General features: G+C 37.3%; 1 protein-coding gene across 3 annotated transcripts; it reads right to left on the reverse strand.

Moving 5' to 3' along the window:
* Positions 1-342: 342 nt before the first annotated feature.
* Positions 343-22,545, reverse strand: RTCA (RNA 3'-terminal phosphate cyclase). 3 transcript variants are annotated; one of them, XM_022584231.3, is made up of 11 exons: positions 22,339-22,544; positions 22,140-22,240; positions 20,393-20,536; positions 17,747-17,870; positions 14,295-14,353; positions 12,703-12,844; positions 12,211-12,335; positions 11,000-11,058; positions 4,883-4,977; positions 3,620-3,724; positions 343-726 (listed from the first exon to the last, which is right to left on the reverse strand). In XM_022584231.3, the coding sequence occupies exons 1-11, from the start codon at positions 22,381-22,383 to the stop codon at positions 625-627; spliced, it is 1,101 nt and encodes a 366-aa protein (XP_022439939.1). In that variant the 5' UTR covers positions 22,384-22,544; the 3' UTR covers positions 343-624. The 3 variants fall into 3 exon arrangements, with proteins under 3 accessions (XP_022439939.1, XP_089750602.1, XP_089750632.1); XM_089894476.1 differs by lacking the exon at positions 20,393-20,536 and having other exon boundaries at positions 22,339-22,545; XM_089894506.1 differs by lacking the exon at positions 22,339-22,544 and having other exon boundaries at positions 20,393-20,551; positions 22,140-22,232.
* Between the last annotated feature and the right edge of the window lie 134 nt (positions 22,546-22,679).

The following is a 22,679-nucleotide window of genomic DNA, read 5'->3' on the forward strand; positions in this document are numbered from 1 at the left end:
CTAAAGGCAATTATTTTTTTAATACTATAAGCCAAACAAAAACATACCTGGGGCTGATTTGGCCAAATTTACTAGGGTTGAAAATTTGCAATTCTCATTGTTTAGCTTTCACAACATATTCAACAGATTCAAAATCAATATCTACCAAATACCCACTAGAAAGAAGATACATATGATGAGACAATGCTTATTAAATGTTATTGTTGACACAGCAAGTACATGTGTACAAAGTTGTCTCATTAAATTTTACATGAGATTCTAGTAGTGATTAGAATCATACACAAATTACAGATCAAATCTACATCCATAACTTAATATACTATATCAAAAATAAAAACACACTTCAGGTGAAAAGAATATTTTATTTCAATACTTTAATACTGAAATCAGCTATCATACATATTCACCAACTCTTAAATTTCGCTGTCCCTATCTATCTCGGAAGACAGTCAAAGTGAGATTAATAGGACAAAGCAGTCTCAGCAAATCTAGAACTTTCTGTGTTTCATCTCCAAATTTAAGTCAGGTCCTATAAGAAGTTACTGCTTATTCATTGTTCTATATAATATTTATGAAATCATTAGTGCAATATATCACTGAGGTATCATTTAAGAGGCAAATACCCTATAGATTTGGATTTGTCATCCCGATTCCTTGGCACTCAATAATGTAAGTATCTTTAGAAGCATCTTCTTCATCTTCTGATTTCTTCACAGTAAATTTAGCCTGAAACCAGAAGAGCATTTAGTATATAAATAATATGAAAAGCGAAAGAGGGACGAGCCCACAACTCCAGCTTAAATAGGCAGTAGTTAATACCAAACTCATTTTATTGAAGCTAGAGATACAAAGATCAAATGACTCATGAGAAATTCAATGGCCTATATATAAAATATTCTGTTCCAGAAGGATGGTCCTTGTTCAGAGGTATACATACCTGTGGAGTTCTGTCAGAATATACAGCCTGGGCCCTACTCCATACCCATTGAATCAGAACCCCCCAGGAGTACAGCTTAAGCAAATATAAAATTTTAAATCTCAACTGTTAATAATAATGCATCTCTACTACCTATTTCCTAAGATTTTTCTAAAACATGGCACTGAAGCATTTATACTTCTTTTATCTTGTCAAGTATAAAAATACCCTTTAATCCCTCAAATTTTCTTGCTAATTCCCTAAATATACTATTTAAAATACCTAGTTCAGAGTAGAAAGGTAGAGGGAGGTAACAATTAACATCTTCATTCATCTTTATTGGGCTTAACGTATTTTTCACTTAACTAATTCAAGTTTGGCTTTGAAACATTTGACCTCTATCATTATATTGTGGAAACATGATTTTTTAAAAAGCAAATGTATTCATTCTAAGAAAACTGAATTAAAATCAAAACAACTGAGTAGGCTGACTGAATTTGTGACAAAGGGATTTCAAGTATGCCTAAAACCTTTTGATTCTCTGAAATACAATTTGAAAACCACTACTCCGAGGCCCTGCTGAACTGTAATATTTACAAATTATTCCAGTTTCAGTATTATGTGGCAGTGCGCTGACACACTGGACACTGAAAATTACTGTTGAATGAATAAACACTGAATCTGAATTCTGAGCTAGACAAACAATTTATATAGTATATATATTTTTCTCAAATTATAAGCACTATATAAATATTAAACACAGGTAACAATTATGGAAATCATTTCTAGCCTATATATAAACCTACTGAAAACTACAAAAATTTACAGCTGGAAGGAGCCATAGGGACTACAGCACACTCTCTGACCTTACTGATGAATTATCTGCACTGAGACACAGAATGATGAAGCACCTTTGCCCCAAATCACTGAGTTAAAACACAACAAAGCTGAACAAGAAACCAGAGCTAAAAATTCCAGTTCACGGCACTTTCCACTGTGTATTCACTTCAAATAACATGTGAGTGTCTACTATGTGCAAAGTACTGTAGAAAGAATGAATACAGGGCTTCCATGGTGGCACAGTGGTTAAGAATCTGCCTGCCAATGCAGGGGACACAGGTTCGATCCCTGGTCCGGGAAGATCCCACATGCCGTGGAGCAACTAAGCCCATGTGCCACAACTACTGAGCCTGTGCTCTAGAGCTCACGAGCCACAACTTGTGAGCCTGCATGCTACAACTACTGAAGCCCACATGCCTAGAGCCCATGCTCCTCAACAAGAGAAGCCACCGCAATGAGAAGCCCGTGTACCTCAATGAAGAGTAGCCCCGCTCGCCCCAACTAGAAAAAGCCCACGTGCAGCAACGAAGACCCAATGCAGCAAAAAATAAATTAATTAAATAAATAAATTTATTTAAAAAAAAAAAGAAAAGAATGAATACAGCCTTGTCTCTGCTATCAAGAAGATCACAGTCTACGTGGGGAGACAAATAGTAGTTACAAAATACAGCATACGTAGAATAATAAAAAATACAATTAACTATCTTTTGACATCAAATATAATTTGCCTTTGCCTCCTATCAAGCCTTTTCCCACAATTTAACCAAAATCTACCTATCCTTTCTAATAACAACAAAAAAAGTACATATTATTATTATAAAAGTACATACAAATAACATGTTAGGAGTAGGGCAACCGTGGCTTTGAGCTTGGTACACCTCTGTAATGCTTAATTTCTTAATACTACTGTACATTATTTTTATAACTTTTTAAAATGCTTAAGGCCAGCACCTTCCTTCATAAAATTCTGAGTTATAAATTTCATAGTATTTTATAAAATTACATTATAAAGACTATGGCAAAATGGAAATATGCCACACATTACTGAAAAAAGCAAGAAATGAAGCTGTATGCATTAACTGCAAACAAATGCAAAGAGAAACAATTTTAAGAGAGGAGGAGAATACCTAAACGTCAAGAGTGGTTTTACTGGCAAGGGGGAGTTAGGGACAGCTTTTTTCCTCTATTTTCTAAATTATAAATCTAGGGAATTCCCTGGTGGTCCAGTGGTTAAGACTCAGTGCTTTCACTGAGAGGGCCCGGGTTCGATCCCTAGTCAGGGAACTAAGATCCCACAAGCCATGCAGTGCAGCCAAATTAAAAAAAAAAAAATTATAAATCTACTTTTCTGAAGCTGAAAGGACTGGTAAGTGTTAGAAGTCCAGCAAATACTCTAGTCTACCCCAATAAAATCACAAGAAAATAAAATAAAACATTTAAAATTTTTATATAAATAATTTAAGTTTATAGCCCACTGCAAACCCCTTGTGATTTGATTTTATAGTTCCCATTAAAACATCTTCACTTACTGGGAGGCAGTACCTACCACACATGAGCCTAGATGTATGCTCTCCCAGTTTGCTCAAAGCTCAGTCCTGCCACTAAGAAACTATCTTGAGCAATTAATTCCTCTGCCTCACTAGACTCATAAGTAAAATGGGATTAATAATAAATAGCCACCTAAAATGGTCATGCAGAGTGAGACAACTCAGCTTCACTGCTGAGTGAGCTCAGTGTCTGCCACATAGGAAGCGTTCACTGAATGACAGCAATTACAATTACTATTAAGTTTTCTGTTGATTAAAATGTGACTCCAAATTGGCCAAAGTGAAAATCAATGACTCTTTCTGATAGAATACTCACCTTTGCTAGTTGTTCAGCAAAATGTATAGCCGTTTGGGTATGGAGTGTAACTGGTCCTGTTTTTATTCTGGAAATTCCACTGGCTAATGCCATGAAAATGATCAGCTGTTAAAAAAAGAACAAGAAGAAAACTCTCACACATTTACTAATATTTGGGGTTAAAATTCTACTGCTTTCCATATGAAAATACTATTGATACTAGAAATCAACATAGCTAAAAAAGAATTTCTATTTCTTTAGGTTTCCAAAAGTCTTAAGATGATACAAAACCCGTGTTACCAAAAGTCTGTGGTGTAGCACGGAAATGCTTAGTAGCAGACCTCAATATAGATTTTTAAAATTAATGTTTAAGAATATAGAGTTGAAAGTTAATAAATTTAATCAGACCAACTATCTTTGCAAGCTATTATACATAATATGAAAGTTTCTTCCATACTCTAGAATTACAACATTTTAACACATAAATAAATACACTAATACAGAATTACTGGAGTATAGACTAGTAAGAAGGAAGAGACTAGAAATAAGGAAAACTGTCTTAAGAAACTGGCCAAGAAATCTTGAGTAATACATTTCTAAACACAGACATCTGATTTGCTACTAAGGAGAAGAAACTATGGTAGAAAGGAAAATCTATCAAGACAGTGCACCATAAAAAGACTGTATTTGGAAATATTCACTAGCACTTCTCAATGTGAGTAGATATATTAAGTTTGAGAGGTGTATGACACATCCAAGCAGAGATGTTGACAGGCATAAGAAATATTATGAGCATGCAGTTAAGGAGAAAGGTCTGGGCTAGCGATATAAATTTAGGAGCTGTCAGCATACAGATGGTACTAAAGCCATGAGACTGTACAAAATAACTGAGGGACTGAATACGGATAAACAAAAGAGCCTAAGCCAAGGGCTCTCCAAAATTTACAAGTTGAGAAGAGGCAAACAACAATAACAAACTTGCAAAGAGACTAGAATGTAAGGTTAGCGACATACAAAGATAATAACAGTATTTCAAAAAGCAAGCGAAGAAAGTATTTCAAGAAGGAAGGAGTGCTCGATTGTGCCAAATGCCGTAGCCAGGTCAAGTAAGATGAGAACTGAAATTTATGGTATATAAATTCCAGAAAAATACCTAAAAAATGGATTGAACTAGGACATACCAATCAGTGTCTGAAAGTCAATGACTAAAATTTATATTCAATCTAATTGCCCAATATTTGAATCTAATAGGCTTGATGGTTTTTATCCTAAAAGTGTCATTACCTGGTCTTGCAGATACTCATCCACAGCACCGCCATGTCTAAGATTTGCTAACAGCATTTCAGCAGCTTCAATTCCAACCTTGTCTGCATTAACACCTACAACAGGCACAATGTAAAAAAAACTAAATTAATTACTAAGAGGCAAAAAGTTTAATATATCCCAGTTAGCACTGGTGTAATATCTTTTAGGCCTCTGAACTCACCCAATGCAACCTTTAGGATAAAATCTTCATGTATATTTAATCTTCTGAGAGCTTAGCATATGCAAATATTTTATTAAATGCACAAGTGGAAGAACACACAGGCTGCTTTGGCCCTGTTTAAGAAGTATTAATTATAGGGGAACTTCCCTGGAGGTCCAGTGGTTAAGACTCCGTGCTTCCACTGCAGGGGGCACGGGTTCTATCCCTGGTCAGAGAAGTAAGATCCTGAATGCCACACGGCGCGGCCACAGAAAAAAAAAGAAGTACTAATTATAAAACCAATTTACAACTAAGTTATGACCCTATAACACTACACCTTGATTTCAAAATTTTAAATTTGCAATTCATATATGCTACAATTAGTCGGCAGCCAATTCCATTAGAATTAAAGGATTTTTTTTTTAAGTCAGATAATTTTCATCTAAGGAAGAACAGATAAAAATTCTCAGATCAAATATCATAAAGTTTTATTCCTTTAAGGTTCGAACTATTTATTTATTTATTTACTGTGCCACGCAGCTTACAGCAACTTAGTTCCCCCGACCAGGGATTAAACCTGTCCCCTGGCAGTGAGGGCACGGAGTCCTAACCACTGGACCACCAGGGAACTTGCCGGTATCACCTAACTTTGAAAGTAAGTCAGAAAATGTATTCCCATGTTCTACTTCCTACTTCTCTACACATACCACAAGTATTTGGTACAATGCTGAATACAAAATAGGTCCATCAGAAGTAGTGGAATGTCAAATGATTCTTTTTATTTACTGTATACTAAATGAACCCTTGGCTACAAATGAAAATGTCCTTTGAAAAATGAGAATGTAGTTATTTTTTATTTTATTTTATATTTAGAAATTCATTTGACTATATGTATGTCTTGATAAAATTTACCAGAATAGGGGAAATCAAATTTTAACCATTTTTTCCCTTACAGCAATTATTATAATAATATAACAAATTAAACTATCTTCACAACATCAATCAGGCAAGTATTTACATGACTGAATGAAGTGGTTTGGAATATGTATGAATCTTGACTTCTTGGGTAAACCACTTTGCCTTTTCCATTTCTTCTTCCAGATGGAGATGGAGATGATAATTCCTAAGTGGCAAACTTGCTAAAATTAGAGATAATATTTATAAAGCTTCTATTACCAAGACTGGTTTATAATAAGCTATTAATAAAAATAGTTAATATTGAGTACCTACTATGTGTGTACCATACTAAGTGATAGAAACTGGTTCCTTTGCTAAGGAGACATCAGAAAATATTCATATATAAGAGTATTTGAGGATAAGTGCTAAGCTCTATGGTATAAACTATATATCCAATGCGATTTCAGAAGAGGAGATTATAGGTTCTAGAATAACTTGAGAAGGTTTCATGGAACATGAAGGACTTAGGTGAGACCTTGAAGAATGGCTAAAATTTGCATGGAGGATGTGAAGGAGAAGGAAGGAATTCCTGGCTTTGTATCAATAGTATCAGAGAGCAGTAGACACACTAAGGTTTCTCAAGGTTTCTCTGTGTAGGGGCAAAGTATTTCTCAGAGCCATTCACATTCCTTCCTACCCAGCCGCCTTGAGAGCGAGTAATGGTATGAATGGATCTAACGTAATTACCACCTATTACTAGCGGTCTGTGGCAACTGAACAAAATGAAGTAATTATGAGAATTTTTCTTATTAGTATTATGTTCTAAACAAAAGAGCAAAATCCTAGTTTCTTCTGAAAACTTAAGGCTTTTCTGACAAATACTCTTCTGATATTCTAGAGGTTTCTTAAAATGGTCTCAATTTTGATGGTTTATAACAAATTAAAATGAATATTCAATGATTTGGGGTTTCTTCTAGCTTATTAAAAGGACAAAACTATAAAGTTATCAGGCTGAACAGAGAAAGCTAAAGGACTGATTATAGCATCAGAGAGATGCCATGAATTACCACATATACTGAAGGAGGAAAAAAAGTGCTTACTACAAGCTAGGCAGTTTCCATACATAAGAAATAGGATTGATAAAGCAGAGTCATAATTCATCTTAGCAAATTGACTTGTCCCATAGTAAAGAACACTAACTGAAAGATGAGAAATCAACGAATACACAGATATTCAACTATGTAAAGACAAATACATTCTGTACATATAGCAATCACATAAAGTTGGAAGGGATTCTTATACATAGATAATGGTCCAATCTCATTTTTCAGATAAGGAAAGCCCAGTCACCATGTAAGATAATGACAGACATAGGACCAAAACTTAGGTCTTCTTGCTCTCAGTTTAGTGCTCTCTGTTATAATACACTGCCTCCACCTAAAACTGCAAGATTCCCTCAAAAAAAAAAAAAAAAACACAAACAAACCTCACCTTTGCAACAGGATTAAAGAATGTTATAACTGGAAGGATTTCAGGGATTCTTCAGGCTAACTCTCTCACTCAATAGATAAGGAAACTAAGGTCAAAATAGTTTTAGTAACTGAGACAATGACAAAAACATGACTAGTTACAACCTACTGCTTCTAATACATATGGTGGTGTGCACAACCAGCCAATGTTGCTTCTGACAATAACGCTTAAACATTAGGATTCAGAGTCTAGTAATTTTCTAGTTAATTTAAATCAGAAACAAAAAGGGGATCTGGATATTGGGATCCATGACATTCTCTGAGATGCTTAATATATAGACTACCTAGACTAAGAGAGAAGACCCCAAGGTGTTTGCAATTGCTAATGACATCTCCTTTGACTTATGTGTCTGACAGGAAACAAGGGCAGGCACCAGAAGGAGTCAGGCAACCTCAGTAAGTGTTGCTGCTCTATCCTCTATTCCCTCCTACCGCTATAAGTCTAAAAATAAGTACTGTGCATTCTACATGAGTGTTGTCCAAAGACAACTCCAAAGTAAAAACTCTCATATGACAAAGTGAAAAAAAATGTTTATGGAATATTAGGAAAGAAACGTTTTCAGGGCTGGCAGTAAAGTTAATTCCAAGTACTGCTCGTAACAGAGTAACGGTCCCTTTATGATGTCAATACAACATATCCAAAACTATCTTCCACCCTGGCAAACTAACTCTACCTCCCATATTCACAAGTTTTAAGTATTTCCAGTTACCCAAGTTAGAAATCTAGAAGGTCATTACACTGCATCCCTCACCCCCCATTTCCGCTAATCACCAAATTGTCTATTCACCCTCCTAAATACCCTTATATCAGTACTCATCTCTCTAGACTCAGTCCCTGCATTTCCTTGGTGTAGGTCCTCACCATTTCTGACCTGAATTGCTGTTAACAGACTCTTGTCTTCCTGCCTCCACTATGGTTTTCCTCTAATCCTCTACACAGCTATCAGACTAAATTCCAAAGACCTGGAATTACATTCCTCCTTAAAATCTTTATGTTTGCAGGATGAAATCCAAACTCCTTTATAAGGCCTATAAAGCCCTTCAAATATCTGTTGACCTCTCTAACCTCATTCTCTGCATTGACCCAGATCCTGTACTCATCACATATGGTTCTATTTGCCCAAACACAGAACTACACTTTTATGTCAGCACTTTCCTTTGTCCTTCTTCCTTAGCTCTCACTTTTCTATCTGGCTAACTTCTACTTATCTACAGAACCCACTGGAGGATCACTGAATGTCACAAGACAGATTTGGGGTCAATCAGCCCCCAAAGAATAAGCTGTTCTTCTCCTGTGTTCCTATGGTGCCCTGGGGATAGAACAATCACAGCATTGGTCTGTCTCCTCTGCCAGACTAAGCCAGGAGGCAGAAATGGTGACTCTTACTTCTGAATCCTTCATACATAGTACCTGGCACATCTTGGTACCCAACGATAATACAAACAAACTAAACTCACATTCCACCCAATGCCTGCCAAGCACTTACTACTTGTAACATAGGGTCCTAGTCTCTGCTTTATATTTTGCATTATCTTTGCCCTCTCAAGGCTTAAAGATATTGCATGTAGCGGCTCACTGATCCATGCTGATTCCTCACTGCACCTAACAAGTAATGAGTATACACTAAATATATGTTTTTGATCACTATTTCTCAAATTTTATAATACCTTAGAGAGCTTGTTCAAACAGATTCCTGGATCCCACTCTCAAAGATTCTGATCTGATACATGAGGTGGGCCCCAAAATTGGTATTTCCAGCAAACTCTCAGATGATACCCATATGCTACCTGTCTGCCAACCACACATTGAACAGCACAGTTTTAAACAGAATTCATTTATGTCCAGTCAACCAAAGGTGTTGATTTTACCTATTCTATTACACTGGTTAGATTTGACACCCAACTGTATCTAGATCAACCAACTGAGCAGACTAAAATTACCTGAAGTTTTTGTATTCAGCAGTAATAATGTGGTTAAATGGCATAGCGAGGGTAAGCATCTTTTAAAGATGCTACAAAGTAGGAATAAAGCAATCAACTGCCACACAGTGAAAAGTTCAATTAGAAGTTGCCTCAATGGCAAAAGTAACTTTAAATACTAACCAACAGATGCATACATGTATCTACCCTCCCAAATATACCAAATACTACAGAAATTTCCCTTTTACAAAAACATTCAGTATTTTGAAATCAACACTGTAATAACTGATGCAGGGAAGAACCATCAACAGATACTAAAACCACTGGATGAATGTTGTATTGAGACAGGATGATCAGATGGTGTCAACATATTATCCCATAGTATTTATTAATTATAATGGGAAAAGGGGGAATTCCCTGGTGGTCCAGTGGTTAGGACTCCATGCTTCTACTGCAAGGGGCACGGGTTCAATCCCTGGTCGAGGAACTAAGATCCCACATGCTGTGAAGCATGGTAGAGACAGGCAGGCAGACAGACAGATAGGTAGGTAGATAAATAAATAAATAAGGAACCTTTATAGCAGACATACCTGGAGAACACCACCTTAACTAAGTGATCAGTGAGCTGTACTGATAAAGGGCATACTGACATTACATGCACCCTGATGTGATACAATAGAATGTACACAAAGTCACCTGTGCAATATTCTCACTAAAAATGTTTAACCTGAATAAATCTAATCATAAGATAATCAGACAAATTCAAATTATGGAAAATCCTATGAGAAAATGGCCTGGACTTTTCAAAATGTAAATATCATGAAAGGAAAAAAAGGTGAAGAGACTATTCTGTGGTTTAAAAAAAAAAAAACTAAACAGACATGACAAACAAATGCTGTGTGTGCTCAAAAACAAACAAACAAGCAAACAAAAAACCCCATACTGCTCTAAAGAATATTTTGGAGGTATCTGGTTATGTCTGAATATAACAGGGAACTTCCCTGGCAGTCCAGTGGTTAAGACTTCACCTTCCAATGCAGGGGGTGCGGGATCAATCCCTGGTCAGGGAGCTAAGATCCCACATGCCTCACTGCCAAAAAGCCAAAAAATAAAAACAGAAGCAATATTGTAACAAATTCAATAGAGACTTTAAAAATGGTCCACATCAAAAAAAAAATCTTAAAAAAAAAATACATATATAATAGACTCTTTGGGTATAAAAATGGTAATGTGATTATGCAGATACTGTTCTTTGGATGGACACGCTGCAGTATTCAGGGGTGAGACCTGGTACCTGCAACTTGCATAGAGATGGTTCAGAAACACACACAACACGTAGCTAAACGTTCATAACCAGTGAATCTAGTGTATGGATATTCACTAATCATTCACCTTCTCTATAAGTTTGAAAATTTTAAAAGCATAAAGTTGGGGGAAAGACTGAAAATTTAATTGACTCTAAAATAGAATCAGTTAACCATATCCTTTCAAACTTGTTATCCATCATTCTACAACATCCTAACCCTGACAGATAATTAAAGAATTGTACAGTAGCACTGAGAACAGTGGACCCCCTTCATTTAGCTATACCTCGTTTACCAAGCGACGATCCAGCGAACAAACAGCCAGTGGATGTCTCAGCAATAATGCTATATAGGGAAAAAAAAGTATTACTATCTATGCTATAAATATTCCAAAATTACATGCAAATACAACACAGGAGAACAGTGACTATTAAATAAGCAGAATTAGATCTGGCTAGTATATTACAAAAGTGAAAGTCTTCATACAGAGAGCAGCATGATTAGCATTCTCCATCTTCATCAGGGTATGAGTATCTTTCAGCACTTTGCACAAGAAGTCACACTAGATTCTAATCCACTCATAGGTAAGGAATGGTCCTCCCAGAAGTCTTGTCATCAGCACTAAGGGGTACCATTTCAAAGGCATACTGCACTCATCTTAAATGAAAAGGTCTTTCTACAGAGATGTTTGGTTTTGTTTTATAGTTTTTAGGTAGTATTATCATACAAAGAAAATGCATTTACTTTAAACCCTTTAATAGAAAATCTGAAAAAGAAAGCTTAAATATCCACAAAAGATACTTTTATTCTTCAAAAATATTAATTAAAGCATTTTTATAACACGTAAATCAATAACTACTAAATGGATTAATATACTATATTTCTTTTTAAAATAGATCTTTGCCATATCTAATATTTACTTGTAAACTGATTTCACATTTGAGATATAGAAAAGCAACTGGAAATATTTCTCTTAGGATCATCTTCAAAGGCTAACTTCTTTTTTTTTTTTTTTTTTTTTTGCGGTACGCAGGCCTTTCACTGTTGTGACTTCTCCCGTTTGCTGAGCACAGGCTCCGGACGCGCAGGCTCAACGGCCACGGCTCACGGGCCCAGCCGCTCCGTGGCATGTGGGATCTTCCCGGACCAGGGCACGAACCCGTGTCCCCTGCATCGGCAGGCAGACTCTCAACCACTGCGCCACCAGGGAAGCCCAAAGGCTAACTTCTGATTAGCTTAAACATTTAAGTTCGCTATATAAACAAAAAGGCTCTTATAATGTAATAAAAGGTAAACCATCCTCAGAAAAGAAATTCAGAATAAAATAATCATCATAATTCATCATACTCTTGTTTTAGGTAGGAATGCCCTTAAAAATATATCTTCTTAAAACTACAAATTTAAACAAACAAAAAAAATGACAAATCTTTAATTAAAATAGAATAATTATTTCAGGGCTCTCTCAACCAACATCTAGGAAAAAGTATATTGTCTCACATTATTCCATTTCCATTGCCAAAAGCTTGGTCTTTAGTTTCCTGAACAGGCTGGATGTTAACATACAGATCCCTAATCTCCTTTCTGATGCATCTTACGGCTGCCGCTGCCATATCTTTTGCTACCTATTTTGGCAAGACAAAAAAATAGAAAATAAATTAATGATTATTTTGACAATTGCTTTCAAGCCTTCAAAGACACATAATTAATAACTTTTACATGCATCTTATAAAAACACAATTTTCAACAGTAGAGAACACAGAATTTTAAGAAAAAATTTTAATGAAAAGATTTATTTAAAAATTAAGTTCTTTCAATAATTTCAAAATTTAGATGATATAATACTTATCAAGACATACATACACTTCTAAGATCATCTAGACAACTTTATTTTTTATTACTTTTATTTTTTTTAAATTTTTATTGGAGTATAGTTGATTTACAATGTTGTGTTAGTTTCAGGTATACAGTAAAGTGAATTAGATAGCTTACTTTAAATGGCAAAACACCAGCAACAAAAGCTCTTCCATATATCTTAGTCACAGAGCCACGGTCGGTTAAATTTATTGGGTTCAACTGTTTAACTGGCGACATTCGGATAATCACTTCACCACCTCCTTTTGGGTAGTAGCCCCTATGAAAAGTATCATGAATACTTACATAAACCGATTGCACGACAAAAATAAAGCTCAATATTTACAATAAAATAACATGTGAGTGATATCCAACTATATAATTCATGTTTGAAACTTCCAAATAATGTTTTAGATCTGTGTTGTCCAATATGGTAGACTCAAGCTACATGTGAATAAATGAATATTAATTAATTAATTAATCTATTTATTTATTTATTTAGGACACACAGCTTGCAGGATCTTAGTTCCCCAACCAGGGATTGAACCCACACCCTCAGCAGTGAAAGTGCAGAGTCCTAACCACTGGACCACCTGGGAATTCTCTATTTAAATTTAAATTTAATAAAATTTAAAACTTAACTCCCCAATCCTACTAGCCACATTTCAAGTGCTCAATAGTCATATGTATCAAGTGACTACCATCCTGGACAGATAAGGAACATTTCCCTCAGTACAGAAAGTTCTATTCAACAGTGCTGTTTTAGACTTAAGCTACTTAATGGTAGGAGCTTGGTCTATTTTGTTCCTGCTATATTCCAGTGCCTAAAACAATGTCTGGCACATAGTAGGTGCTCAATAAATATATGATGAATACTTAGTAGCTGAACCACTAATAAAATTTCAACTCAAATATTTAGTGTCACTTATTCTATAAGAGATGCTGAGAACACACAGATGAGAATGACAATGCTCTTATCCACAAAGAACTCCCCATCTGGTAAGATGGGGCTCCACATATAATCTACTAGGACACAAGCCAGGCTGTACGGAGGACTACAAGAGAGATGTAAACAGGAACTCCAACTGAGGCACAGTCACTGACAATTCACATAAGAAATTACAAGTTTCACTTTCAGAAAATGTAGGATTTCCAATTTTTAGGAGAGCAGGGGAAGAAAAACATGAACAAAGATATGGAAGTCTGAAGGCACAAAGTATGTTTAGGGAATGGCAGCAATCATGTAGTTAGAATATATGGAGGGGAGGGAGGATAAAGCTAGAAAAGTAAATTGGAATAAGACTGCAAATCACTTAAATGCCACAACAAGAAATATGGCCTTTTTACTATGTGGCCTTACAGAGGGAAGGGAAGCCTTACAGAGAAATAACCTGAATGCCCAACATGTCTCTTAGAAAAATAATTCTGGTTGCTCTATAGAAGAGAATCCCTTTTATGACCCTGCAGTGCCCATTCCAGTTGTCTGCACACAGTGAGCATTCTGTCTGTGGTGAGCATGGATAATTCCAGATATGAAGGTGCCTCGGTGTAGCAATTCCCTTTCAAGTCCCCATGCCTCTGCTGCTTACTGTTTTTAAGCCACGAAGTACTATTATTTCCTATAAGATACGTATTAAGTGGGTTACGGAATGACAGTTCTCCAAGATCTAACTTTTCCACTATTTTTAGCACAGGTAGTGGGTCAAAGGGTTAAGAAATAAGTAACTTACCTCATTTTAATGTCACAATGAAATGTGAAACCAAATTTTTCAACAATTGGCTTGAAAACCTGAAAAAATCAGTTTACTGTTACTTTAATCACCAATATTCATTGTCAGCAAGTATATTTAGTAAACAAAAGTGCTCTGCACTGAAGTAGTAAAGAAGCACCATGGATAAACAGTGATATAAAAATGTGTAGGCTAGTTCTATTTTTCAAATAAAATAACTGACGTAGCTAAAATCAAAAGTTTAACATTTAATTAATCAGAGCTGTGCAAGTCTATCTAATGAAAAAAAAAAAATCAGAACTCAGGAAACTTGATCCTAGCAGTTTTTAACTCCAGAGGCCAGTATTTCCTAACCTTCTCAATATAGTGTACCGTAAGAAATCAGGGGGTGTTGAATAGCATTCCATTCTGCGTTCTCAGTTATTTTTTATATAGTTGAAATCTCACCGCATACACAACGTTTTATACATTTTTCCCCTTTTAACATTATAAACAAAAGCATTTTCCCAACATTATAAAATTCCTCCTAAAAAATATTTGAACGACTTCATGGCATTCTAGCATAATTTACCTAACCATTGTCCAAGTTTTCATTATTACATAATTATGTATACTATATAACAATAATTATAGTATATAATGCTCTGCTCCAATACCTTTAACATTATCTTTTGCTGCATTTCGCCATATTTAATTAGGGTCATTTCCTTGAAGTGGTATTACTAGGTGAAGAGAGATTAACTTTAACTTTCATTATATCAAACTGAATTTTAAAAGACTGTGCCACCTATTAAAATGGCAAAAAAAATTTTAACTGAAACCTGAGACTATCAAGCGCTGGGGAGGATGAAGAAGAGCTGAAACTCTCCTACAGCGCTGGTGAAAATGCGAAACAATGCAGCCACGTTGTATGCCAAAACAATTTGGCAGTTTCTCAATAAAGTTAGACATAAACTTACGATTACAACTGAGCAACCCCTCTGTAGGTATTTACCCAAGACAAATAAAAACTTATGTTCAGACAGAAAAACCTGTATGTGTTTATAGTGGCTTTACTCATACTTGCCAAAAACTGGAAACAGTCCAAATGTCCTTCAACTGATGAATGGATAAACTGGTACTGATAAACAAACATCCATATAATAGAACACTACTTAGCTTTTATTGCTGATACAAGCAACGTGGATGACTCTCAGATGTATTTTTTTTTAATTTATTTATTTTTTGGCTGTGTTGGGTCTTCGTTTCTGTGCGACAGCCTTCTCTAGTTGCGGCAAGCGGGGGCCACTCTTCATCGCGGTGCGCGGGCCTCTCACTGTCACGGCCTCTTTTGTTGCAGAGCACAGGCTCCAGACGCACAGGCTCAGTAGTTGTGGCTCACGGGCCCAGCTGCTCTGTGGCATGTGGGATCTTCCCAGACCAGGGCTCGAACCCGTGTCCCCTGCATTGGCAGGCAGATTCTCAACCACTGCGCCACCAGGGAAACCCTCAGATGTATTTTTTAAAATTTATTTTATTACAGTATAGTTGATTTACAATGTTGTGTTAATTTCTAGTATACAGCAAAATGATGCAGTTATGGGACTTCCCTGGTGGCGCAGTGGTCCGGGAAGATCCCACGTGCCGCGGAGCAACAAAGCCCATGCACCACAACTACTGCGCCTGTGCTCTAGAGCCCGCAAGCCACAACTACTGAGCCCACGTGCCACAACTACTGAAGCCCGCAGGCCTAGAGCCTGTGCTCCACTACGAGAGAAGCCACCGTAATGAGAAGCCTGCACACCACAACAAAAAGTAGCCCCGGCTCACCACAACTAGAGAAAGCCTGCTGTAGCAACAAAGACCCAAGGAGGCAAGAATAAAATAAATAAATAAATAAATAAATTTATTTTAAAAAATGGTTCAGTTATACATATATATGCATTCTTTTTCATATTCTTTTCCATTATGGTCTATCACAGTAGGACCTTGTTGTTTATTCATTCTATTATATAATAGTTTGCATCTGCTAATTCCAAACTACCAATCCATCCCTCCCCCATCCTACTCCCCCTAATCAGATGTATTTTAAGGGAAAAAAACAAGACTCAACAGGCTATATACAGTATTATTCTTTTATATGACATTTTGAAAAAAAGGCAGAACTATTAGAGAAAACAGATCACTGATTGCCAGGAGTGGAGGGGTGGGATTGACTACAAAGAGGGATAACGGAATTTTCTACAGTAATTCTCTATCTTGATTGTGGTGGCTGGTTCACAATCATACATTAGAAATCACAGAACTGTATACTACAAAGGGTGAATTTTAGTATAAATAACCACACCTCAATAAACCTGGAGAAAAAAAGATGATACCACTTTTCTCTCCCACTAGTTGTATAAGCATGCCAATACCGAATTTTATCATTCTAAAAATTTATAGTCAAATCATGGTATTTAATTATTTTTTAAAATTTTATTTTATTGTGGTAAGAATATTTAACATGAGATTTATTTTAAGAGTACAACACAATATTGTTGACTATAGTTACAATGTGTACAACAGATCTCTAGAGCTCATTTATCTTACTGTATTGAAAAGTTATGTCCAATGAATATGAACTCCCCAATTTCCCCCTTCCCCTAACTAGCATTCCATTCTTTGATTCCATGAATCTGACTACTTTAGATATCTTACATAAGTGGAATCATGCCAGTACTGTCTTTATGTGACTGGCTCATTTCACTTAGCACAATGTCCTCAAAGTTCAACTGTGTTGTCACATATTCTAGAATTTCTTTTATTTTTTTTAAGGCTAAATAGTAATCCACTGTATGTATATACCACATTTTCTTTATCCTTTCAGCCATCAATGGACATTTAGGTTGTTTCCACATGTTGGCTATTATGAATAGTGTTGCAATGAACATGGGAATGCTAATTTCTCTTGGAGATTCTGATTTCAACTCTTTAGGATAATACCGAGAAGTGGGATTGCTGGATTATATCGTAGTTGTATTTTTAATTTTTTTGAGGAAACTCCATACTGTTTTCCATAGTTGTTGCACCGTTTTGCATTCCCATCAACAGTGTGCAAGCGTTCCAATTTCTCCACATCCTCGCCAATCCTGCCAAACATAGTATTTAATTCTTACTTTGAGTTTTTCTTCCAAATCATAATCCCTGTATTCAGAAACTAACAGACTTATATGATAAGTAATCTAATACACATACAAGTAATATAATGTATATAATAACTGAGGCTTTTTAAAGAATTCACTATGAGCACAGTTCTAAGATACAACACACAATCTAAAATAATTATCCTCTCCCACAACAGAACGAGACACCATTAAGAAATTAAACAGCTATGTACACAAAAACACTCAGGATATATTTAAATAGAGAATGGAGATTCAGAAGACTATGTGAGATCATCTTAGTTTATCAGTAGCAACAAAAGCCCTTACCATGGCTGTGTAATCAATCTGTGGTGCCATTTCAGCATTAGTTCCACCTTTCAAACGAAGTTCTGATGGACAAGCAGCAAAGAGAGCACAGGGCATTGAGACCTGCATCAAGAGGCATACACTCCTAAGGAGAAGGCAGAACAGGCTTAGCTGCATTTTCTTTTTAAAGTCTCAAGAGAGAGACATAACTACATATCACCATTAGCTGAAGCACAGACAACTGAGAAGGCAGGTACACGCCCTCAAGTTTAAAGTTAAAAAACACTCCAGTGACTGAATGATAACATCCGATTAGTATTTCGCAGTAGAAGGAACTGGCCTTAAATGATAAGCAAATCTGGGTTTGAATCCAATACTAAATACATTAGCTGTGTGATCTTAGGTTAAGTCCTAACACTTTTCTTTATCTTACAAAGAAGTAAAAAAAAAAAATTAATTAAAGCATCTTTACAACGTTTTTATAAAAGGATTCTTAAAAGTAACAGTTTATGAAAATGCATTCAAAACCATCAAGGTCTAGAAATATTCTAATGATTGTATCTGAGTCTCCACCATGCACAAGGCATCGTTCCAGATATTAAGATACAGTTCCTCTTTGTTATAAAGCACAAACTAACACACCATTGTAAAGCAATTATACCCCAATAAAGATGTTAAAAAATAAAAAAAAAATAAAAAGATACAGTTCCTACCATGTTGGCATCTGTGGTATGATAGAGTAATGTTTTACAAAGACTGATAGCCAAATATTTTACATGGAAAAAACTGTTAAGGAGATAATCCTTACCATAACTCACCTCTGTTTGGTCTTTATAGTCAAATAATGTGAGAAATCACAAGAAATAATTATAGAATATGTAGCATTTTATAAAATGAAACGGTCAGATTTTCTAAATGAGCTGTTATCTCCCTTCTCCAAAGTCAAGGGAAAACAATCATATTAATACATAGACTGTAGTTTGAAAAGGAGCGCAACATAGCCTCTACATACCAAAAGATAGCCTTTACTTAACTTTCTTATAGCAATGATGCAGGTGTACTGAGTTAGACAGTCTCTATCACTGATAATGCATTTCATTAATTCAGTAAATATTTATTGACTGTATAATGTGTTAGGCATTATAAGAGAAAATGCATGCAATATAATCCCTGTTCTCAGGAATTGAGCCTAGGAGCAAGTGAAAAAAACGTGGAAATGTTCAGTTTACTATAAACCATAGGTTTACAACTACTGAACTTCTGTTTATTCCCTGAGAAACCCAACACAGCTCAAGTGTCCCTCTTCCATTCAATAAAATCAGATTCTAAGAAGACTAAAGAAAACCTTAATATTAGAAGAGTAAGGAATTGCGAAGACAAAGGTAGACATGAGCAAACACATGGTACTGTAATCACAGTTAGGGATGAAAATGTTAGAATTCAAATAAATAAGATGTGTTTTCTGACTAGGAACAAGCTTGTCTGAGTCTACTGAATGGAGCTGGATTATGAACCTTAAACTCACTGCCCATACGTTCTAGTGGATTAGAAGCCAGAAGGCCTAGATTCTAATTCTAGCTCTGACCCTTACTCTATGACCTCTGGTTAATCACTTAACACCAGAGGGTCTTCACTCTGTCATTCACAAAGTGGAGGAAGGGTTGGAACACATGGTTTCTACCTTCTCTCCTGTAGCTTCAAAATTCTATGATTCTGTGTTAATTTTTAGATAGCTGATTAACTATAACTCTTTCCCCCCTTTTGTACTAGAGAATGCCCAAAATAATAAGCTGACTATAAAGATATCTCAAAATGCTTTAATCCCCTTAAGAAAGTTCTCATTTGGCAAACTTCACTTTAGGCCTAGCAGCAAGCCCCTTTTAGCAGAAGTCTGTTCACATCATAATTCAAATCTCAATCATCACTAAACATTTTAAGCTAAAAAAAAAATCATAATTTTTTGAAACAGTCATTTCTGAAACAAACTGGCATTGGGTTTACAGTACTATTTCTTACTTTACCAGATTTCCTAGTAAATGGATAGGATGTTGATAAAGGATGCTGCTTACAATAACAATCAGCCAATAACACAGAAAACACAAAAATTGCTCTCCATGTTTTATCAATAAAAGGAGGGATTCTTGGAAAGGGATAAAGGCTCAATTTAATTGTTAAATATCCAGTTTTCAATGGGGAGAAAAAGCCAAGATCATATATAAAACTTTCTAAATAGGGCTGTATAAGTATCTATTAAAAGATAACAAAAATACCTAGACTAAAAGTAGAAGATGGCTCATAATTTGCTGTAAGCCAAGAACTAAATATGCTACACCACAAAGACTACTATCACTATAGAGCATGAAACTACAGTTGTTTTCAGATATTCATTTTCTAAGTAATAAAACTAAAGAAACAAATACGCTATACTACACATGTGAGAAAATTCTAGATAGGTATAGCAACAGCTACAATTAGGAAGCAATTAGGTGTCTGAGACTTTACACAGTCTCTAACCCTAAAAGGTAAGTGTTTTATCTCCATTTTAAAAGTGAGGAAACTAAAGCTTCAAAGAGGTTAAGCAACTTGTCCAGTAAGTGGTAGTACCTGCATGTGCATCCAGGTCTAATTCCAAAACCCATACTTAAATGGAATGTAAGTGACACATACCCTGCTGTCTTGGTATCTGCTGTGTGGACTCCACCTTTGATCTTCTCTGGCGTAAACATTATTTCTGTTGAGCCGATTTCTGCCCCCTCCAGTTGCCCATCACAGAAATCTCGAATCATTTCCAGTCCAGATAAATGCTGAGGCCTTCAGGTCATAATACTGCATCAAAACGTGTGCATTCAGACTGCCTATATCCCCACTTTTTATGACACATTTACAAAACTTCAATGGCAAGAAAACAGCAAGCTCTAACCATAGTAAGTGCCAGAGCTTCCTTTTGGCTTTTTATGCACATAGACTACCTGCTGGTAGGCATTATTTTAAGGGTTCCTTCCAGACCAGTTATTTTAACTATAAACATATATGCTGATAATATTGTTGCAAATTGTAAGTATGCAAAAGAGGAAAACTAATAAAACTATCTAAGTGCCACCAGCCTCACTTGCATTTCACTGAATAATCTATGATACCTGCATGGGCTGAACTGTGTTCCTCTAAAATTCATATGTTGAAGTACCTCACAATGTGACTGTATTTAGAAATAAGGCCTCTGAAGAGATGATTAAATTAAAAAAGGCAGTCAGGAGTGAGCTGTAACCCACTCTCACTGGTGTCCTTACAAAAAGAGAAGATTAGGACATACCAGGGGTGCGCATGCACAGAGGGATAAGCATGGGAAGAGGGGTCAAGAGGGTGGTCACCTCCAAGCCAAGGAGAGAGGCCTGAAACAGAATCTTCCCTTATGGCCCTCAGAGGAAACCAACCCTACCAGCACCTTGATCTTGGACTTCCAGCCTCTAGAATTGTGCAAAAATAAATTTCTGTTGTTTAGGCCACCTAGTCTGTGGTATTTTGTTATGGCAGCCCTAGCAAACTGATGAAATACCTCACACAGCCTTAATGAATTAATTTCCCTATTGGTGAAATGGGTTACTGCAAACTACTGCTGTGATAGAGAATTACTATTCACACATATCAGTAATTGCCTTTTAATAATTTCAACATGGAGTGTGGATAAAAGACTAAGAGATAGTTGATCCATTAGAATGAAATATATAAAAAATACAAGGAATCAGTCTGTCTTTCCCCGGGTCCTCTTCTAACAGGTGCATATACCTGACACTTAAAAATAGTGGCATGCCTAGCTTCCCAGACAGAAGAAACAAAGTCAGCTGTCAACATTTTCCCCTCTCCTACAACTGATAATCCTGGTCGTATCCACAGCTTCCTAGAGGTCTGAATGAAAGCTGGAATGACACATCTCAGGGTCCTCATGAGACTAAAACGTGCGGCAGCAGAAAATGCACTGGTTAAAAAGTGGGGTTTCCTCCGGCCCTAGAGGCTGTTCTGCCCTGATCTACCTTGCCCGCTGCTACGAGCTCTCCGGGTACTTGGAATGCCCGATGAGGCAGGAAAACCGTTTAAAAGATAACTCATTAGGAAACGAGACAACTCTAGCCAAATAGAGAAAACATGGGCCTATTTTCTGAACTTGCCCCTTGAAACTTTCAAGGGCGCACAAGCCCGGCTACGCCTAACCGCCCAGCCCGGAACACCGTCCCGCCGCCCCTGAGGCCCGGCTGCAGAGTCCTCAGCCCTGGGGCCGGCGGATCTTCCCAGCATCACCGCCGGGCTCCAGATTCCCAGCCCTAAGACCCGCCCCCCATCCCCCAATGGCCTGTCCCCCGCCCCGAGCCCCCAGCCCGCTCTCCAACCTCCAGTCCCGCCGCCTGGCTCCCCGACTTACCTGAGGCCCGGCGTGCTGCGGCCTGCTCGGATCTTCTGCACCCGCAAGGGGAGGCCCAGGAGACAGCTCAGAGCCGTAGACACCCTCAAGATCTGCCCGCCCTGGTGCGGAGAGAAGAGAGAGGACATCAGCTGGGCAAGCTCTGTGCCGCAGCCCGGACGGCAGCCGCAACCCGCCAGGCCTCGGGCTCGGTACTCACCCCTTCCATGATGCTGCCGTCCACCTCGACCCGCGGGCCCGCCATGGGGGTCGTCCTGGGGCCTGGCCAACCGCGACTCAGCCTCGGCCCGAGCGGGAGGAAGAGGAGACGCAGGGTCCTGCCTCGCAGCTCCGGAGGCGCTGTCCTCGCTCGGGGTCGCTGAGCTCCGCGTAAAGGCGGAGGACGCGCCGGCTCCGGGAACGCCCCACCCAAACCAAGCCGCTCTGCGTGCAGAAGCCGGGTTTGCCAGGCCCACAGCCAGGGCGCATGCGCGCCGCGCGGCGCTTAAAGAGGCGGCGCCCATAAAATTCCGGCAAATGGGAAGCTGTCCGGCAGGAGGG

This window comes from Delphinapterus leucas, chromosome 1, assembly GCF_059928025.1.
Source record: "Delphinapterus leucas isolate spDelLeu-1000000601 "Yukka" chromosome 1, BTC_Dleu_Yukka2, whole genome shotgun sequence".
NCBI lineage: Eukaryota > Metazoa > Chordata > Mammalia > Artiodactyla > Monodontidae > Delphinapterus > Delphinapterus leucas.

Excerpts from the sequence above, each read along its gene's own strand:
- RTCA (XM_022584231.3), bottom strand. The coding sequence starts at position 22,383 with ATGGCGGGCCCGCGGGTCGAGGTGGACGGCAGCATCATGGAAGGG. Across the intron at positions 12,845-14,294 it reads CATTGTGACATTAAAATGAG|GGGCTACTACCCAAAAGGAG; the intron begins GTAAGTTACTTA and ends TACTTTTCATAG. Across the intron at positions 12,336-12,702 it reads CTGGTGTTTTGCCATTTAAA|GTAGCAAAAGATATGGCAGC; the intron begins GTAAGCTATCTA and ends TTGCCAAAATAG.